The sequence below is a fragment of the Oncorhynchus gorbuscha genome, linkage group LG22 (genome assembly GCF_021184085.1).
Source record: "Oncorhynchus gorbuscha isolate QuinsamMale2020 ecotype Even-year linkage group LG22, OgorEven_v1.0, whole genome shotgun sequence".
Lineage (NCBI taxonomy): Eukaryota > Metazoa > Chordata > Actinopteri > Salmoniformes > Salmonidae > Oncorhynchus > Oncorhynchus gorbuscha.
The window spans coordinates 52,263,692-52,285,625 of NC_060194.1; the positions used below are offsets into that span (position 1 = coordinate 52,263,692).

Genomic DNA, 21,934 nt, shown 5'->3' on the forward strand with positions numbered 1-21,934 from the left:
AGATAATAGACAGTAACAGCAGTATACTGTAGGTAGGGGTAAAGGATAGATAATAGACAGTAACAGCAGTGTACTGTAGGTAGGGGTAAAGGATAGATAATAGACAGTAACAGCAGTGTACTGTAGGTAGGGGTAAAGGATAGATAATAGACAGTAACAGCAGTATACTGTAGGTAGGGGTAAAGGATAGATAATAGACAGTAACAGCAGTATACTGTAGGTAGGGGTAAAGGATAGATAATAGACAGTAACAGCAGTGTACTGTAGGTAGGGGTAAAGGATAGATAATAGACAGTAACAGCAGTATACTGTAGGTAGGGGTAAAGGATAGATAATAGACAGTAACAGCAGTATACTGTAGGTAGGGGTAAAGGATAGATAATAGACAGTAACAGCAGTGTACTGTAGGTAGGGGTAAAGGATAGATAATAGACAGTAACAGCAGTGTACTGTAGGTAGGGGTAAAGGATAGATAATAGACAGTAACAGCAGTATACTGTAGGTAGGGGTAAAGGGTAGATAATAGACAGTAACAGCAGTATACTGTAGGTAGGGGTAAAGGATAGATAATAGACAGTAACAGCAGTATACTGTAGGTAGGGGTAAAGGATAGATAATAGACAGTAACAGCAGTATACTGTAGGTAGGGGTAAAGGATAGCTAATAGACAGTAACAGCAGTATACTGTAGGTAGGGGTAAAGGATAGATAATAGACAGTAACAGCAGTATACTGTAGGTAGGGGTAAAGGATAGATAATAGACAGTAACAGCAGTATACTGTAGGTAGGGGTAAAGGACAGATAATAGACAGACAAATATCAAAATGACATGAATTCCAGGCTTGATTGCTTTTTTACAACATTCTGCATTGAGTATTAGTATATGTAGTGTCTGACAGTGTGTTGGTGAGCACACAGGGCCATCTAGTGTCCATCCAGTGATTGAGTATTAGTATATGTAGTGTCTGACAGTGTGTTGGTGAGCACACAGGGCTATCTAGTGTCCATCCAGTGATTGAGTATTAGTATATGTAGTGTCTGACAGTGTGTTGGTGAGCACACAGGGCCAACTAGTGTCCATCCAGTGATTGAGTATTAGTATATGTAGTGTCTGACAGTGTGTTGGTGAGCACACAGGGCCAACTAGTGTCCATCCAGTGATTGAGTATTAGTATATGTAGTGTCTGACAGTGTGTTGGTGAGCACACAGGGCCATCTAGTGTCCATCCAGTGATTGAGTATTAGTATATGTAGTGTCTGACAGTGTGTTGGTGAGCACACAGGGCTATCTAGTGTCCATCCAGTGATTGAGTATTAGTATATGTAGTGTCTGACAGTGTGTTGGTGAGCACACAGGGCTATCTAGTGTCCATCCAGTGATTGAGATTATGCTCAACAATGTGTCATATTCAGCTGGTTAAAAAGAGAACATCCTCAGCACTGTGTGATTATTATTTAGTTTTTACTCACTCATTCACATAAATGCAACATACCAACAGGCTGCCTGTTTTCACACAACTCTACTGAGACATCTGGAAAACAGGAAGACACAAACATGTTTCAAACATTATTCCACTGAAACTCAGGCAGCTCCTGAGTGGCGTAGCAGTCTAAGGCACTGCATCTCAGCACATGAGGTGTTACTACAGACACCCTGGTTCAAAACCAGGCAGTATCAGAACCAGCTGTGATTGGGAGAACCATAGGGGTGGCTCACAATTGTCCCAGCTAAATAATAATTTGTTCTTAACTGACTTGCCTAGTTAAATAAAGGTATATAAATATTTTTTTAAACAAAAATATAAGCAAAGTTTGAGTTTGCTCCAGTATGCCAGTTATCCTGTAGAGATCACTGTTGTCTTTCAACTCAGTGACAGACTGTAGGCCAGAAGAGGACAGAAGATGTCACTGAAGGAGAGTGATCAGCTCATTCCAAATCAAATCAAATCAAATTTGTCACATACACATGGTTAGCAGATGTTAATGCGAGTGTAGCGAAATGCTTGTGCTTCTAGTTCCGACAATGCAGTAATAACCAACAAGTAATCTAACGAACAATTCCAAAACTACTGTCTTATACACACAAGTGTAGGGGGATAAAGAATATGTACATAAGGATATATGAATGAGTGATGGTACAGAGCGGCATAGGCAAGATACAGTCTGTTTCAGACTCCTAGAGTTAGGAACTATAGTAACCCTTCTAACCAGTCTGACTGCTACTGTGAACCTTTTCACTGGTTACTCCAGTTGTCTGTTCAAGCTGTTTCAGCACCATAGACAGCGACTCCTCTCATCGGAACCTATTTAATCTACTGAGAACACTGGTTTCTTTCTGATCATGTCGGGTCCTAGCCTATGTTTCTGGCTTGAACAGACTTATGCTTGATTGTCCCTCTACTAAACACATGAAGGAAGGCCTATGTCCATCATATTGGATATGACTCGAGATGACAGCAGAAGTACCCTAGCCCAATCCCCCCTCCACCTCTCTCGGTAGCACCGCCTCGGTATCTAAAATACTGCACAGCAGCAGTCTCCATCTGTAGAGCTGTGAGATCAATCTGTGACATCCACCGTCCGAGCTATGCTCCCGCTACTACTACTACTACAGCATGCGCATGCGCACTGACAGCACCCAGCCGGTCGGGTGGAAGAAGTCGTATGCCGACGGATGTAATCTTGGCAGAGAATTCCCTCTTCTCCCTGGGCATACATGGTGAAACTGTGAGTATTTGGTTTCCCGATGGGTTCTGGTCTGGTCTGGTCTGGTCGGGAGAAGAGCGGGCTGGGCGAATTAAAACGGCCTGTCACGGTGGTTGTACCGAGTGGTGGTAGAGGGCGATGGATGTAAGCTTCGTAGCGACTGCGTCTTTTTCTGTTCACTCTTCATCATGGCACTTTCTATTGATGTGATGTTGTGTTCTGGGCTGATGGTTATTCAACGGGTTCTCTGTGTTCGTCTCGCACAACAGCCTATGCCGTGTAGATATCTATTGGTTTTATTCTGTAATACGAGTTGTGATTGAGTGACATCAGGATTTTTTCCTGTATGGAATCCCCCCTCCTCCTCTTCCTCCTCCTCTTCCTCCTCCTCCACCCCCATCCAGCTGGTGATGGTGAAGTCAGCCTACCGATATTTCTCGTATGTCAGTTCTTAATGAACCAACATACCAATCGTAAAGAGGCTGTTTGGTAATGCTACAAATATCCAAATATCATCCCCCATCTCCCTATTTTCCCTGGTATGGGTCCATTTTGCTAGCGAACATGCAGACACCACCCACTGGGCACATACTGGCTGAATCAACGTTGTTTCAATGTACTTTGCCAACGTATTGTGACGTTTTAAAAAGTCATCAACCAGTGCTATTTTCATCTCATTTCAACCAGCGTTGTAAATTGGGGCAAAACTTCAATTTAATTAACATTGATGTAACAACCCGATTAAGTCAATCTAATATCAACATAATCATCAGAACTATGTATACATTGAAAATTGCATTGACAATTTCACACAGAAATGTAAAAAAGATTGTTTCAATGAGCCTAAACACAGTAAACAGCAGTGGTATATTGAAATAAAATGTGGAGCCACAGTCCTACATTTCCTGTCTGAACAGTGACTCCTACTGGTATATGAGGGGTAATGTACTTCGTTGAGAACACCATCCAGATGATAAACAAAGCATTTTCAACACTGACCACACTGACCACTTATCACAGGCATTTTGCTGATATTGTTCATTATGATAAGAAGCCTATACTAGAGAAATGTGAAGTTTAAAATGAAATAAGTTTGCTAATATTTTTATTTTACTTGGCAAGTCAGTTAAGAACAAATTCTTATTTTCAATGACAGCCTAGGAACAGTGGGGTTAACTGCCTGTTCAGGGGCAGAACAACAGATTTTGTACCTTGTAAGCTCAGGGATTTGAACTTGCAACCTTTCAGTTTCTAGTCCAATGCTCTAACCACTAGGCTACCCTGCCGCCAACATGTACCTATGATGAAAATTACAGGCCTCATCTTTTTAAGTGGGAGAACTTGCACTTAAGTTCTTTAAGATTAATTTTATCTTATGCTCGTAGGAGTTTAAATGACTTGACTGTAAAATCACGACTGAAACCCATTTTTAACCTTTATTTATCTAAGTCAGTTAAGAACAAATTCTTGTCCCATTGTTAATGGGACAATGAATAGCTACAACCACCACATTAGTAGCAGTAGTTCCAAGGGTAGAAACAGGGTCCAGGGTGTTCTAAAGCATTCTATTTACCTTATCAATTCAGGCAATTTATTGCGATATGGATTTTTGTCCATATCGACCAGCTCTAACCCAGAGACCTCTGTGTACCCTGTTTAACTTTGTAACCCATCTGTGTTCGAGACAGTAGACATTGTCTGTTGGTTAGGGATACTCACACAGTGCTTTTATCTTCCATATTTTACATATCTGATTACATTGTGAATGTTCATTTATACAGTAATTATTATCCAACACCTGGGATTTGAGCTCAAAACAACCTCTTGGTTCACAGCTTTCAGATATTCCTGCTCCGCCACCATGTCTGTCAGTCAATTTGACTGTTCTCTCATCATTGATTTGATTGACTTATTTCAACAATTGAAGGGTTTTCTGTATTGTTGTCTAATGTTGGTGGGGCATGTTAACCTGCTTTAATGATACTCCTGAATCACCATGAGTGTACTTTTAACAGAGCTGAGACTGACTTCAAAGTGCATTCACCCTATTGATTACACCAATCAGGTTGTTTCAGATCTACACAAGTACCTAGGGAGGAGGGGGTAGGGTTTCTTAAGGAAAGGGCTTTTGATCAAATAAATGATGAGAATAGTCAGATGAACTAATACCTGAAACGGAGATGGGAGTACCGTGAACCAATGTTGAGAGTTCAAATCCCAGGTGAGGACATGTTGCATAATAATTACTTCATAAATGAACATCCACAATCAAATCAAATCCAATTTTATTTGTCACATACACATGGTTAGCAGATGTTAATGCGAGTGTAGCGAAATGCTTGTGCTTCTAGTTCCGACAATGCAGTAATAACCAACAAGTAATCTAGCTAACAATTCCAAAACTACTACCTTATAATGCTTGTGCTTCTAGTTCCGACAACGCAGTAATAACCAACAAGCAATCTAGCTAACAATTCCAAAACTACTACCTTATATACACAAGTGTAAGGGGTTAAAGAATATGTACATAAAGATATATGAATGAGTGATGGTACAGAGCAGCATAGGCAAGATACAGTAGATAGTATTGAGTACAGTATATACATATGAGATGAGTATGTAAACAAAGTGGCATAGTTAAAGTGGCTAGTGATACATGTATTACATAAAGATGCAGTAGATGATATAGAGTACAGTATATACATATACATATGAGATGAATAATGTAGGGTATGTAAACATTATATTAGGTAGCATTGTTTAAAGTGGCTAGTGATATATTTTACATAATTTCCCATCAATTCCCATTATTAAAGTGGCTGGAGTTGAGTCAGTGTGTTGGCAGCAGCCACTCAATGTTAGTGGTGGCTGTTCAACAGTCTGATGGCATTGAGATAGAAGCTGTTTTTCAGTCTCTCGGTCCCAGCTTTGATGCACCTGTACTGACCTCGCCTTCTGGATGATAGCGGGGTGAACAGGCAGTGGCTCGGGTGGTTGTTGTCCTTGATGATCTTTATGGCCTTCCTGTGACATCGGGTGGTGTAGGTGTCCTGGAGGGCAGGTAGTTTGCCCCCGGTGATGCGTTGTGCAGACCTCACTACCCTCTGGAGAGCCTTACGGTTGTGGGCGGAGCAGTTGCCATACCAGGCGGTGATACAGCCCGACAGGATGCTCTCGATTGTGAATCTGTAGAAGTTTGTGAGTGCTTTTGGTGACAAACCAAATTTCTTCAGCCTCCTGAGGTTGAAGAGGCGCTGCTGCGCCTTCTTGACGATGCTGTCTGTGTGGGTGGACCAATTCAGTTTGTCTGTGATGTGTACGCCGAGGAACTTAAATCTTACTACCCTCTCCACTATTGTTCCATCGATGTGGATAGGGGGGGTGTTCCCTCTGCTGTTTCCTGAAGTCCACCATCATCTCCTTAGTTTTGTTGACGTTGAGTGTGAGGTTATTTTCCTGACACCACACTCCGAGGGCCCTCACCTACTCCCTGTAGGCCGTCTCGTCGTTGTTGGTAATTAAGCCTACCACTGTTGTGTCGTCCGCAAACTTGATGATTGAGTTGGAGGCGTGTGTGGCCACGCAGTCGTGGGTGAACAGGGAGTACAGGAGAGGGCTCAGAACGCACCCTTGTGGGGCCCCAGTGTTGAGGATCAGCGGGGTGGAGATGTTGTTTCCTACCCTCACCACCTGGGCGCGGCCCGACCCCGCCCAGTTGCACAGGGCGGGGTCGAGACCCAGGGTCTCGAGCTTGATGACGAGCTTGGAGGGCACTATGGTGTTAAATGCTGAGCTGTAGTCGATGAACAGCATTCTCACGTAGGTATTCCTCTCGTCCAGATGGGTTAGGGCAGTGTGAAGTGTGGTTGAGATTGCATCGTCTGTGGACCTATTTGGGCGGTAAGCAAATTGGAGTGGGTCTAGGGTGTCAGGTAGGGTGGAGGTGATATGGTCCTTGACTAGTCTCTCGAAGCACTTCATGATGACGGAAGTGCGTGCTACGGGGGCGGTAGTCGTTTAGCTCAGTTACCTTAGCTTTCTTGGGAACAGGAACAATGGTGACCCTCTTGAAGCATGTGGGAACAACAGACAGGGATAGGGATTGATTGAATATGTCCGTAAACACACCAGCCAGCTGGTCTGCGAATGCTCTGAGGGCGCGGCTGGGGATGCCGTCTGGGCCTGCAGCCTTGCGAGGGTTGACACGTTTAAATGTTTTCCTCACGTCGGCTGCAGTGAAGGAGAGTCCGCATGTTTTGGTTGCGGGCCGTGTCAGTGGCACTGTATTCAAATCAAATCAAATTTATTTATATAGCCCTTCGTACATCAGCTGATATCTCAAAGTGCTGTACAGAAACCCAGCCTAAAACCCCAAACAGCAAACAATGCAGGTGTAAAAGCACGGTGGCTAGGAAAAACTCCCTAGAAAGGCCAAAACCTAGGAAGAAACCTAGAGAGGAACCGGGCTATGTGGGGTGGCCAGTCCTCTTCTGGCTGTGCCGGGTAGAGATTATAACAGAAAATGACCAAGATGTTCAAATGTTCATAAATGACCAGCATGGTCAAATAATAATAAGGCAGAACAGTCTGGAGCAGCAGCACAGTCAGGTGGACTGGGGACAGCAAGGAGCCATCATGTCAGGTAGTCCTGGGGCACGGTCCTAGTCAAAGAAAAGAAAGAGAGAATTAGAGAGAGCATATGTGGGGTGGCCAGTCCTCTTCTGGCTGTGCCGGGTGGAGATTATAACAGAACGTGGCCAAGATGTTCAAATGTTCATAAATGACCAGCAAAACCGCTATGTTTAAAAAAACTACGTTAAAAGCACTATATGTTAAAAACGAAATGTTAAAAACACTATGTTAAAACACTGTGTGTGTATCCCTAACCTTGCCAACAGACAGAGAGCTATGAATGGATCAGTGGTTAACCAATCAGGGCCTTGATTGGCTCGGTAATGTGATGTGTAAAGATTTTTTTCTTCGGACACAAATGTTCTTGCAACGTTCCAATGAAACATGTCTAGCACATTAATATAGTAGGTTCTGAGAACATGGTAACTATGTTCTGGCTTAGTTCTACTTCATATTAAGGGAATGGTCTCTTGAAAACATTCCATGCACATGACGGGAACATTCATATGAAAACCTCTTCAGAGATTCTTAAGGGAACTCTAACGTTCGGGGAATGTTCGTTGTTAGCTGGGGTTGTATTCATGTAGGCTAAGTTGACATCTGATTTTCCCAACACCATTATGTTGCGCAAATCAAACTTTAAATGCATAAAGTTTGATTTGAGGTAGTCAAATCATATTAAAAACGTGTAGATTACATTTGAAATCAACCAACCATCCTTAATATACAAGAAAATATCCAAAGGAAATGTTTATTATTAATATCTTTGGCATCCTATTTATAGGGCGAATGATAACTACTTATAAGCTTCCAAAGATTGAATAAACCATGGAAGAATGCTAGTATATCTAGCGTCACGTTGAAATTATGTTATTGGGCAAATCACATGGCAATGTAGCCTACATAAACCCAACCTCATACAGCCGGTGTAAGAGAAGTTAAAGAAGTTCCTTTCCAATATTCAATATTTTAATTTATATTTAGGTACAAATGAGGTTGGAGGCTGACCAATGTGTTGGCATGATAGCTCAGCTGAAATGTACACACTTGTTTACAAAGTCAAGCAGGGTCTGTAGAGGTGGGCATCTGGATGGCAGACTTGTTTTCAGTGAAGTGCATTACCCCTCATATACTATTAGGAGTCTCTGTTCAGAAAATACTATGGCTTCTTACTTTATTTCAATTTCGCTCTTAATTTAGGTTGATGGCATGACATTGAAACAAGATGTAATCAAATATAAAATTCAACAATTTCAACAACCCAATATACAGTATATTGAAGATAGAATGAAAAAGAAGTGTAATGTTTCGATGTGGAATTTTCAACGTATAGAGTTGAAGTCAGAAGTTGACATACACTTAGGTTGGAGTGATTAAAACTAGTTTACATACACTTAGGTTGGAGTCATTAAAACTAGTTTACATACACTTAGGTTGGAGTCATTAAAAATAGTTTACATACACTCAGGTTGGAGTCATTAAAACTAGTTTACATCCACTTAGGTTGGAGTCATTAAAACTAGTTTACATACACTCAGGTTGGAGTCATTAACACTAGTTTACATACACTTAGGTTGGAGTCATTAAAACTAGTTTACATACACTTAGGTTGGACTCATTAAAACTCATTTTTCAACCACCACAAATTTCTTGTTAACAAACTAAAGTTTTGGCAAGGCGTTTAGGACATCTACTTTGTGCATGACACAAGTTGTTTATCCAACAATTGTTTACAGACAGATCATTTCACTTATATTTCACTGTATCACAATTCCAGTGGGTCAGAAATGTACATACACTAAGTTGACTTTGCCTTTGAACAGCTTGGAAAATTCCAGAAAATTATGTCATGTCTTTAGAAGCTTCTGTTAGGCTAATTGACATCGTTTGAGTATATTGGAGTACCTGTGGATGTATTTCAAGGCCTACCGTCAAACTCTGTGCCTCTTTGCTTGACATCATGGGAAAATCAAAAGAAATCAACCAAGACCTCAGAAAAAAAATTGTAGACCTCCACAAGTCTGGTTCATCCTTGGGAGGAATTTCCAAACGCCTGAAGGTACCACATTCATCTGTACAAAGAATAGTACGCAAGTATTAACACTATGGGACCACACAGCCATCATTCCGCTCAGGAAGGAGACGCGTTCTGTCTCCTAGAGATGAACGTACTTCGGTGCGAAAAGTGCAAATCAATCTCAGAAACACAGCAAAGGACCCTGTGAAGATGCTGGAGGAAGCAGGTACAAAAGTATCTATATCCACAGTAAAACAAGTCCTATATCAACATAACCTGAAAGGCTCAGCAAGGATCCACTGCTCCAAAACCGCCATAAAAAAATGTGGATTATGTGACAGCATAATGTTATGGGGGTGCTTTGCTGCAGGAGGGACTGGTGCACTTCACAAAATAGATGGCATCATGAGGGAAGAAAATTATGTGGATATATTGAATCAACATCTCAAGATATCAGTCAGGAAGTTAAAGCTTGGGCGCAAATGGATCTTCCAAATGGACAATGACCCCAAGCATACTTCTAAAGTTGTGTCAAAATGGCTTAAGGACAACAAAGTGAAGGTATTGGAGTGGCCATCACAAAGCCCTGACCTCAATCCTATAGAATATTTGTGGACAGTACTGAAAAAGCGTGTGCGAGCAAGGAGGCCTACAAACCTGACTCAGTTACACCAGCTCTGTCAGGAGGAATGGGCCAAAATTCACCCAACTTATTTTGGGAAGCTTGTGGAAGGCTACCCGAAACTTTTGATCCAAGTAAAAAAATGTAAAGGCAATGCTACCAAATACTAATTGAGTGTATGTAAACTTCTGATCCACTGGGAATGTGATGAAAGAAATAAAAGCTGAAATAAATCATTCTCTCTACTACTATTCTGACATTTCACATTCTTAAATTAAAGTAGTGATCCTAACCGACCTTATGAAGTGAGTAACGTTACCTCCCTTGTCCGCTGTTATATGCAATATACACAAATATATTATGCTCCATACACACAGTGAGCTACAGTATAACATAACACACAGAAACTATTATAACGTAATATTGCACTTACTTTGATAGAAACACAGTCTGGATTTGAACCTGGGTGTCTGTAGTGACACCTCTAGCACTGAGACACTGTGCCTTAGACAGCTGCGCTACTTGGGGGTCATAAGACCAGGGTAGCGTCAAAATACAACACATGCTAATACTTCTCTGAAGCAATTAGCATTGTATAGCTAGCTACCTAAGCATTGAATACACAACAAAGGTTATGAAATTAGTAACGTTGCCTTTCGTGTCCATGGTTATAAGGAATATATACAAATATATTATGCTACAGTAGAAACGACATAACACGACATGCAGAAACTATTATAACATAATAAGACAGAAATGATAGAAACGCACACATTTCCAAAGTAACGAAAACAAAGTAACGAAAACAACTATGACTGAGATGCAGGCAGCAGACGGAAAATGTGAACACCTGTGTGAAGGACAGGAGATGAGCAAATGTCTGCCGACTTGAACTGCACAAACAATTGGGAATTTTGTTCGGGTCAGAAATGTCTAAAAAATGAATTGTTCCGCAAAAGTAAAAATGAGTATTTTTATGTGAATGTAAAGGCTGCGTGTTGGTGGAAGTCAGGCAGAACTGACTTCAGGAGAACAAACTTTTATTTGCGCGAGGAGTCGTTTAATAAGTGCTGACAGAACTCCAAAATATACAAAATATCAAAAGTGGGTACAAAACCCGTCGCACACCAACACATACCTTGCTCAATACATATAATAAAACAATCTACACCTCCCAGTCCACGAGGTACTGAAGGACCCTCGCCCGACATCTTGTATCCAGTACGGAGCGAACAGAGTACGCTGGGGCCCCCTCGATGTCCAGAAGGGGAGGAGGAACTTCCCGCACCTCAGACTCCTGTAGCGGGCCAACCACCACCGGCCTGAGGAGAGACACATGGAGCCAGGGGTTAATACGGTAAATGGGGGGAAGCTGTAACCTGTAACATACCTCGTTCACTCTCCTCAGGACTTTAAATGGCCCCACAAAATGCGGACCCAGCTTCTGACAGGGCAGGCGGATGGGCACATTTCGGGTCGAGAGCCAGACCCGGTCCCCCGGTGCATCACTGCGGTGACAGTCTGCACCAACTTTCTGGCGCAGTACGGCGCGCTGAAGGTGGACATGGGCGGTCTCCCATGTTTCCTCGGCGCTCCGGAACCAGAATTGGGATTGGAACCAGGTGTGAAGGAAGATAAGACAAAACAAATGGAAAATAAAAAATGGATCAGTGATGGCTAGAAGGGCGGTGACGTCAACCTCCGAACACCGCCCGAACAAGGAGAGGGACCGACTTCGGCGGAAGTCGTGACAGTGAATGAATGAGGCGGAACACACCTAAATTCAAGCTGTGAAAATGAAAAACTTGCTCGAAAATAATTTGAAATTGACAAGTTGAAAACAACCTATAAATAAAAACAGGTTGCGTGCCTTGGTTTGAGGGCAGCATGAATAAAATGTACTGTTGTGTAAAAATCACATTCTGGAATGGAAGGAATGTTCTAACATCACGTGCATTAAAAAAACTCACGCGGCCGTTACAGATATTTGGAACTAACACATGAAAGAGTTAAACGTGTTTTCCCTCACCCATCTATACACAATACCCCATAATGACAAAGTGAAAACATGTATTTAGAAATTTTTGCAAATGTATTGAAAATTAAATACAGAAATATCTAATATGTATTCATACCCCTTTGTTATGACACTGAGCTCCGGTGCATCCACTTTTCTTTGATCATCCTTGAGACTCACTACAACGTGATTGGAGACCACCTCACTACAACGTGATTGGAGACCACCTCACTACAACGTGATTGGAGACCACCTCACTACAACGTGATTGGAGACCACCTCACTACAACGTGATTGGAGACCACACTCACTGATTGGAGACCACCTCACTACAACGTGATTGGAGACCACCTCACTACAACGTGATTGGAGACCACCTCACTACAACGTGATTGGAGACCACCTCACTACAACGTGATTGGAGACCACCTCACTACAACGTGATTGGAGACCACCTCACTACAACGTGATTGGAGACCACCTCACTACAACGTGATTGGAGACCACCTCACTACAACGTGATTGGAGGCCACCTCACTACAACGTGATTGGAGGCCACCTCACTACAACGTGATTGGAGACCACCTCACTACAACGTGATTGGAGACCACCTCACTACAACGTGATTGGAGACCACCTCACTACAACGTGATTGGAGACTACAACGTGATTGGAGACCACCTCACTACAACGTGATTGGAGACCACCTCACTACAACGTGAGACCACCTTGTGATTGGAGGCCACCACCTCACTACAACGCCACCTGATGATTGGAGACCACCTCACTACAACGTGATTGGAGACCACCTCACTACAACGTGATTGGAGACCACCACTCACGTGATTGGAGACCACAACGTGATTGGAGACCACCTCACTACAACGTGATTGGAGACCACCACTACAACGTGATTGGAGACCACCTCACTACAACGTGATTGGAGACCACCTCACTACAACGTGATTGGAGACCACCTCACCTCACTACAACGTGATTGGAGACCACTACAACGTGATTGGAGACCACCTCACTACAACGTGATTGGAGACCACCTCACTACAACGTGATTGGAGACCACCTCACTCACAACGTGATTGGAGACCACCTCACTACAACGTGATTGGAGACCACCACTCACTGATTGGAGACACCTCACTACAACGTGATTGGAGACCACCTCACTACAACGTGATTGGAGACCACCACGTGATTGGAGACCACCTCACTACAACGTGATTGGAGACCACCTCACTACAACGTGATTGGAGACCACCTCACTACAACGTGATTGGAGACCACCTCACTACAACGTGATTGGAGACCACCTCACTACAACGTGATTGGAGACCACCTCACTACAACGTGATTGGAGACCACCTCACTACAACGTGATTGGAGACCACCTCACTACAACGTGATTGGAGACCACCTCACTACAACGTGATTGGAGACCACCTCACTCACTGATTGGAGACAACGTGATTGGAGACCACCTCACTACAACGTGATTGATTGAGACCACCTCACTACAACGTGATTGGAGACCCACTACTCACTACAACGTGATTGGAGACCACACTCACTACAAACGTGATTGGAGACCACCTCACTACAACGTGATTGGAGACCACCTCACTACAACGTGATTGGAGACCACCTCACTACAACGTGATTGTGAGACCACATCAACTTGGAGACACCTCGTGATTGGAGACCACCTCACTACAACGTGATTGGAGACCACCTCACTACAACGTGATTGGAGACCACCTCACTACAACGTGATTGGAGGCCACCTCACTACAACGTGATTGGACGCCACATCACTACAACGTGATTGGAGACCACCTCACTACAACGTGATTGGAGACCACCTCACTAAAACGTGATTGGAGACCACCTCACTAAAACGTGATTGGAGACCACCTCACTACAACGTGATTGGAGACCACCTCACTACAACGTGATTGGAGGCCACATCACTACAACGTGATTGGAGGCCACCTCACTACAACGTGATTGGAGACCACCTCACTACAACGTGATTGGAGACCACCTCACTACAACGTGATTGGAGACCACCTCACTACAACGTGATTGGAGACCACCTCACTACAACGTGATTGGAGACCACCTCACTACAACGTGATTGGAGACCACCTCACTACAACGTGATTGGAGACCACCTCACTAAAACGTGATTGGAGACCACCTCACTAAAACGTGATTGGAGGCCACATCACTAAAACGTGATTGGAGGCCACCTCACTACAACGTGATTGGCCACATCACTAAAACGTGATTGGAGACCACCACTATTGGAGACCACTCACTAAACGTGATTGGAGGCCACCTCACTAAAACGTGATTGGAGGCCACCTCACTACAACGTGATTGGAGGCCACCTCACTACAACGTGATTGGAGGCCACCTCACTACAACGTGATTGGAGGCCACATCACTAAAACGTGATTGGAGACCACCTCACTAAAACGTGATTGGAGGCCACCTCACTAAAACGTGATTGGAGGCCACCTCACTCAAACGTGATTGGAGGCCACCTCACTACAACGTGATTGGAGGCCACCTCACTACAACGTGATTGGAGGCCACATCACTACAACTCACGTGATAGGAGGCCACATCACTAAAACGTGATTGGAGGCCACCTCACTAAAATGTGATTGGAGGCCACATCACTAAAACGTGATTGGAGGCCACCTCACTAAAACGTGATTGGAGGCCACCTCACTAAAACGTGATTGGAGGCCACCTCACTAAAACGTGATTGGAGGCCACATCACTAAAACGTGATTGGAGGCCACATCGCTAAAACGTGATTGGAGGCCACCTTTGGCCAATACATGATTTATAAAGAAACACACGTCTATATACAGTGAGCTCCAAAAGGGTTGAGACAGGGACACATGTTTAGTTGTTTTGGCTCTGTACTTCAGCGCTTTGAAATTATACAATGGCTCAAGTTGAGTATTTGGTCCGTTATTCCCAGCACACAATGACGACATCAAGCTTGTGACTCAACACATTTGTTGGATGCATTTGCTGTTTGTTTAGGTTGTTTAGATTATTTTGTGACCAATAGAAATTAATTGTAAATAATGTGTTGTGTCATTTTGGATTCACTTTTATTGTAAATAAGAATAGAATATGTTTCCATACACTTCTACATTAATGTGAATACTACCATGATAACGGATAGTGAGAAAGTTAGACACACAAATATCATACCCCCCAAAAAATGCTAACCTCCCCTGTTATAGTAATAGGGAGAGGTTAGCATGTCTTGAGGGTATGATATAAAATGCTAACCTCCCCTGTTATAGTAATAGGGAGAGGTTAGCATGTCTTGGGGGTATGATATAAAATGCTAACCTCCCCTGTTATAGTAATAGGGAGAGGTTAGCATGTCTTGAGGGTATGATGTAAAATGCGAACCTCCCCTGTTATTGTAATGGTGAGAGGTTAGCATGTCTTGGGGGTATGATATAAAATGCTAACCTCCCCTGTTATTGTAATGGTGAGAGGTTAGCATGTCTTGGGGGTATGATATAAAATGCTAACCTCCCCTGTTATTGTAATGGTGAGAGGTTAGCATGTCTTGGGGGTATGATATAAAATGCTAACCTCCCCTGTTATAGTAATGAGGAGAGGTTAGCATGTCTTGGGGGTATGATATAAAATGCTAACCTCCCCTGTTATTGTAATGGTGAGAGGTTAGCATGTCTTGGGGGTATGATATAAAATGCTAACCTCCCCTGTTATAGTAATGGGGAGAGTTTAGCATGTCTTGGGGGTATGATATAAAATGCTATCCTCCACTGTTATTGTAATGGTGAGCAGTTAGCATGTCTTGGGGGTATGATATAATATAATAACCTCCCCTGTTATTGTAATGGTGAGAGGTTAGCATGTCTTGGGGGTATGATATAAAATGCTAACCTCCCCTGTTATTGTAATGGTGAGAGGTTAGCATGTCTTGGGGGTATGATATAAAATGCTAACCTCCCCTGTTATTGTAATGGTGAGAGGTTAGCATGTCTTGGGGGTATGATATAAAATGCTAACCTCCCCTGTTATTGTAATGGTGAGAGGTTAGCATGTCTTGGGTGTATGATATAAAATGCTAACCTCCCCTGTTATTGTAATGGTGAGAGGTTAGCATGTCTTGGGGGTATGATATAAAATGCTAACCTCCCCTGTTATTGTAATGGTGAGAGGTTAGCATGTCTTGGGGGTATGATATAAAATGCTAACCTCCCCTGTTATTGTAATGGTGAGAGGTTAGCATGTCTTGGGGGTATGATATAAAATGCTAACCTCCCCTGTTATTGTAATGGTGAGAGGTTAGCATGTCTTGGGTGTATGATATAAAATGCTAACCTCCCCTGTTATTGTAATGGTGAGAGGTTAGCATGTCTTGGGGGTATGATATAAAATGCTAACCTCCCCTGTTATTGTAATGGTGAGAGGTTAGCATGCATCTGTAACTTCCTCACTCATCATTATTCACGATTCATTCAGGATTACCTGTAACCATGGTAGCATCCACATTAATGTACGTAGAAGTTTTTTGAAACATTCTACTCTTATTTACAATAAAAATTACAAAAGAATTACAATATATTATACTGAACTAAAATATAATGCAACATGCAACAATTTAATTGATTTTACAGTTCAAATGAAGAAATCAGTCAATTGATATACATTCATTTATTAGGTTGTAATTTAGCTCCCGAGTGGCGCAGCAGTCTAAGGCCCTGCATCTCAGTGCTATAGGTGTCACTACAGACCCTGGTTTGATCCCAGGCTGTATTACAACTGACCGTGAGTCCCATAGGGCGTTGTCCGGGTTAGGGGAGGGTTTGGCTGGGGTAGGCCATCATATTTAAGAACAATTTCGTATTTACAGACAAGTGAAATAAAGGTTAAATAAATCCATCTATGGATTTCACAATGGGCCTCGGGATTTTGTCACTGTATTTTTGTGAATTCAAATTGCCATCGATAAAATGCAATTGGGTTCGTTGTCTGTAGGTTATGCCTGCCCATACCATAACCCAACCACCACTCTGTTCACAACGTTGACATCAGGAAACTGCTGTTCCACACAACGCCATACACGTGGTCTGCAGTTGAGGAGGTCCTGGGTTGGCGTGGTTACACGTGGTCTGCAGTTGAGGAGGTCCTGGGTTGGCGTGGTTACACGTGGTCTGCAGGTGTGAGGTCAGTTGGACGTACTGACAATTTTTTAAATGACATTGAGGCGGCTTGTGGTAGAGAAATGATCATTCAAGTCTCTGGCAACAGCTCTAGTGGACATTCCTGCAGTCAGCATGCCACTTGCACGCTCCGTTAACTTGACACAACTTAATCATCTTCTTGATATGTCACACCTGTCAGGTGGATGGATTATCTTGGCCAAGGAGAAATGCTCACCAACAGGGATGTTAACAAGTTTGTGCATAAAATTTGAGATAAATCATCTTTGTGCGTATGGAACATTTCTGCGAGCTGGGGACCAATACTTTACATGTTGCGTTTATATTTTAGTTCAGTGTATTTCCCATTCATTTCTATTGGGCACAAAATAAACACAAACACAACCAATACAAACAGCAAATACATCTAACAAATGCGTAGAGTCACTTGATGTCGTCACCATTTGCTATGAATATGGGACCAAATACTTCACTTTTTACTACTTTAATACACATAAGTGAATTTGTCCCAATACTTTTGGTCCCCTAACATGGAGCCAATATGTAATAATAATAATAATAATAATATATGCCATTTAGCAGACGCTTTTATCCAAAGCGACTTACAGTCATGTGTGCATACATTCTACGTACTAAACGTTGTGTAATTTCGAAAAGGTTCACCCAATATGGATGACAATATCCTCAATATTATAGTTGACAGTCTGCCCTTTATCCTCATAATCATTGTATAATTTCAAATTCAAAGTGCTGGAGTACAGAGCCAAAACAACACTGTCCCACTGTAGGGTCCCAACAGAGCGTGTCATAGCAGAAACTATACCATGAAGGAACTGTCCGTAGGTGTTGTAACGACATCATCAGGACCATACAGTAGAGCACTGATGGAGCCCTAGCTTTGTGTTACACATATTGCAAGGCCCGATTGGTTGTAGTATTACTGATGCTGTTTCAAAGACTAATACTGTATAATAGAAATCTAGTCTAAGTTCATTTGCATGTCATCACATGACTGTTATTACAATATTATGCAGCATATTATCCTCCTCTGCCTGTCTGTCCTCAGCCCCATGGGATCAGCCTTGTCTGTCTGTCTGTCTGTCTGTCTGTCTGTCTGTCTGTCTGTCTGTCTGTCTGTCTGTCTGTCTGTCTGTCTGTCTGTCTGTCTGTCTGTCTGTCTGTCTGTCTGTCTGTCTGTCTGTCTGTCTGTCTGTCTGTCTGTCTGTCTGTCTGTCTGTCTGTCTGTCTCTGTCTGTCTGTCTGTCTGTCTGTCTGTCTGTCTGTCTGTCTGTCTGTCTGTCTGTCTGTCTGTCTGTCTGTCTGTCTGTCTGTCTGTCTGTCTGTCTGTCTGTCTGTCTGTCTGTCTGTCTGTCTGTCTGTCTGTCTGTCTGTCTGTCTGTCTGTCTGTCTGTCTGTCTGTCTGTCTGTCTGTCTGTCTCTACCCCTCTAACCCTCTGTCTCTATGTCCCTCCAGCCAATGGGATCTAACTCTCTGTGTCTCTATGTCCCTCCAGCCAATGGGATCTAACTCTCTGTGTCTCTATGTCCTTCCAGCCAATGGTATCTAACTCTCTGTGTCTCTGTGTCCCTCCAGCCCATGGGATACAGATATACAGAGGGTTAGATCCCATGGGCTGGAGGGACACAGAGATACAGAGATCTAACCCTCTGTCTCTATGTCCCTCCAGCCAATGAGATCTAACTCTCTGTATCTCTGTCCCCCCAGCCCATGGGCTCTAACCCTCTGTATCTCTGTGTCCCTCCAGCCCATGGGATCAGAGTGTATGGAGATGCGAAAGCGTCAGATGTCGGTGCAGCAGGAGTCGATGGCGGGTGGCACGGCACCGACCCAGCAGGACCCTAGCCAGAGCCAGAACCAGGGGAACCAGAACCAGGGGAATCAGAGCCAGGTGAACCAGAGAGGGAACAACGCCTGTTGCTTCTGCTGGTGCTGCTGCTGTAGCTGTTCCTGGTACGAACAGTATGGATTCATCCCAGACAGCACCCGATTCCCTTTATAGTGCACTACTTTTGATTAAAATCCTATGGGGAATAGGGTGCCATTTGGGACGCACCCTCTGTCATGCACTTCCACACAGCACCCTCCAGGATATCACTCTACATCACACAGCACCCTCCAGGATATCACTCTACATCACACAGCACCCTCCAGGATATCACTCTACATCACACAGCACCCTCCAGGATATCACTCTACATCACACAGCACCCTCCAGGATATCATCACATCAGCACCCTCCAGGATATCACTCTACATCACACAGCACCCTCCAGGATATCACTCTACATCACACAGCACCCTCCAGGATATCACTCTACATCACACAGCACCCTCCAGGATATCACTCTACATCACACAGCACCCTCCAGGATATCACTCTACATCACACAGCACCCTCCAGGATATCACTCTACATCACACAGCACCCTACACCACACAGCACCCTCCAGGATATCACTCTACATCACACAGCACCCTCCAGGATATCACTCTACATCACACAGCACCCTCCAGGATATCACTCTACATCACACAGCACCCTCCAGGATATCACTCTACATCACACATCACACATCACACAGTACCCTCCAGGATATCACTCTACATCACACAGCACCCTCCAGGATATCACTCTACATCACACAGCACCCTCCAGGATATCACTCTACATCACACAGCACCCTCCAGGATATCACTCTACATCACACATCACACATCACACAGCACCCTCCAGGATATCACTCTACATCACACATCACCCTCCAGGATATCACTCTACATCACACAGCACCATTCATCTACACATCACCCTACAATACACTACACTATATCCCCCTACAATACACTACACTACAGTACATCACCCTACAATACACTACACTACAGTACATCACCCTACAGTACACTACACTACAGTACATCACCCTACAATACACTACACTACAGTACATCACCCTACAATACACTACACTACAGTACATCCCCTACAATACACTACACTACAGTACATCACCCTACAATACACTACACTACAGTACATCACCCTACAGTACACTACACTACAGTACATCACCCTACAATACACTACACTACATCACCCTACAATACACTACACTACAGTACATCACCCTACAGTACACTACAGTACATCACCCTACAATACACTACACTACATCACCCTACAATACACTACACTACATCACCCTACAGTACACTACACTACAGTACATCACCCTACAATACACTACACTACAGTACATCACCCTACAATGCAATACAGTACATCACCCTACAATACACTACACTACAGTACATCACCCTACAGTACACTACAGTACATCACCCTACAATACACTACACTACAGTACATCACCCTACAATACACTACACTACACTACACTACATCCCCCTACAATACACTACACTACAGTACATTACCCTACAATACACTACACTACATCACCCTACAATACACTACACTACAGTACATCACCCTACAGTACATCACCCTACAATACACTACACTACATCCCTTACAATACACTACACTACAGTACATCCCCTACAATACACTACACTACAGTACATCACCCTACAGTACACTACACTACAGTACATCACCCTACAATACACTACACTACAGTACATCACCCTACAGTACACTACAGTACAGTACATCACCCTACAATACACTACACTACATCACCCTACAGTACACTACACTACAGTACATCCCCTACAATACACTACACTACAGTACATCCCCTACAATACACTACACTACAGTACATCCCCTACAATACACTACACTACAGGACATCCCCTACAATACAATACACTACATCACCCTACAGTACACTACACTACAGTACATCCCCCTACAATACACTACATCACCCTACAATACACTACACTACAGTACATCACCCTACAATACACTACAATACAGTACATCACCCTACAATACAATACACTACATCACCCTACAATACACTACACTACAGTACATCACCCTACAATACACTACACTACAGTACATCACCCTACAATACACTACACTACAGTACATCACCCTACAGTACATCACCCTACAATACACTACACTACATCCCCTACAATACACTACACTACAGTACATCCCCTACAATACACTACACTACAGTACATCACCCTACAGTACACTACACTACAGTACATCACCCTACAATACACTACACTACAGTACATCACCCTACAGTACACTACAGTACAGTACATCACCCTACAATACACTACACTACATCACCCTACAGTACACTACACTACAGTACATCCCCTACAATACACTACACTACAGTACATCCCCTACAATACACTACACTACAGTACATCCCCTACAATACACTACACTACAGGACATCCCCTACAATACAATACACTACATCACCCTACAGTACACTACACTACAGTACATCCCCCTACAATACACTACATCACCCTACAATACACTACACTACAGTACATCACCCTACAATACACTACAATACAGTACATCACCCTACAATACAATACACTACATCACCCTACAATACACTACACTACAGTACATCACCCTACAATACACTACACTACATCACCCTACAATACACTACACTACAGTACATCACCCTACAGTACACTACAGTACATCACC

The 21,934-nt window shown here is 43.2% G+C and overlaps 1 protein-coding gene across 4 annotated transcripts in view; it reads left to right on the plus strand.

Moving 5' to 3' along the window:
• The window catches only part of rgs20 (regulator of G protein signaling 20), a 43,665-nt gene that overhangs the window by 7,461 nt on the left and 14,270 nt on the right, over nucleotides 1-21,934 (plus strand). For 3 of the 4 annotated variants that reach the window (XM_046320662.1, XM_046320664.1, XM_046320661.1), the window contains exon 2: nucleotides 19,007-19,212. In XM_046320662.1, the coding sequence (XP_046176618.1) occupies nucleotides 19,007-19,212 (206 nt within the window). Of the gene's footprint in view, nucleotides 1-2,638; nucleotides 2,728-19,006; nucleotides 19,213-21,934 lie in introns of those variants that run through there. The other variant, XM_046320663.1, reaches the window with a different exon arrangement.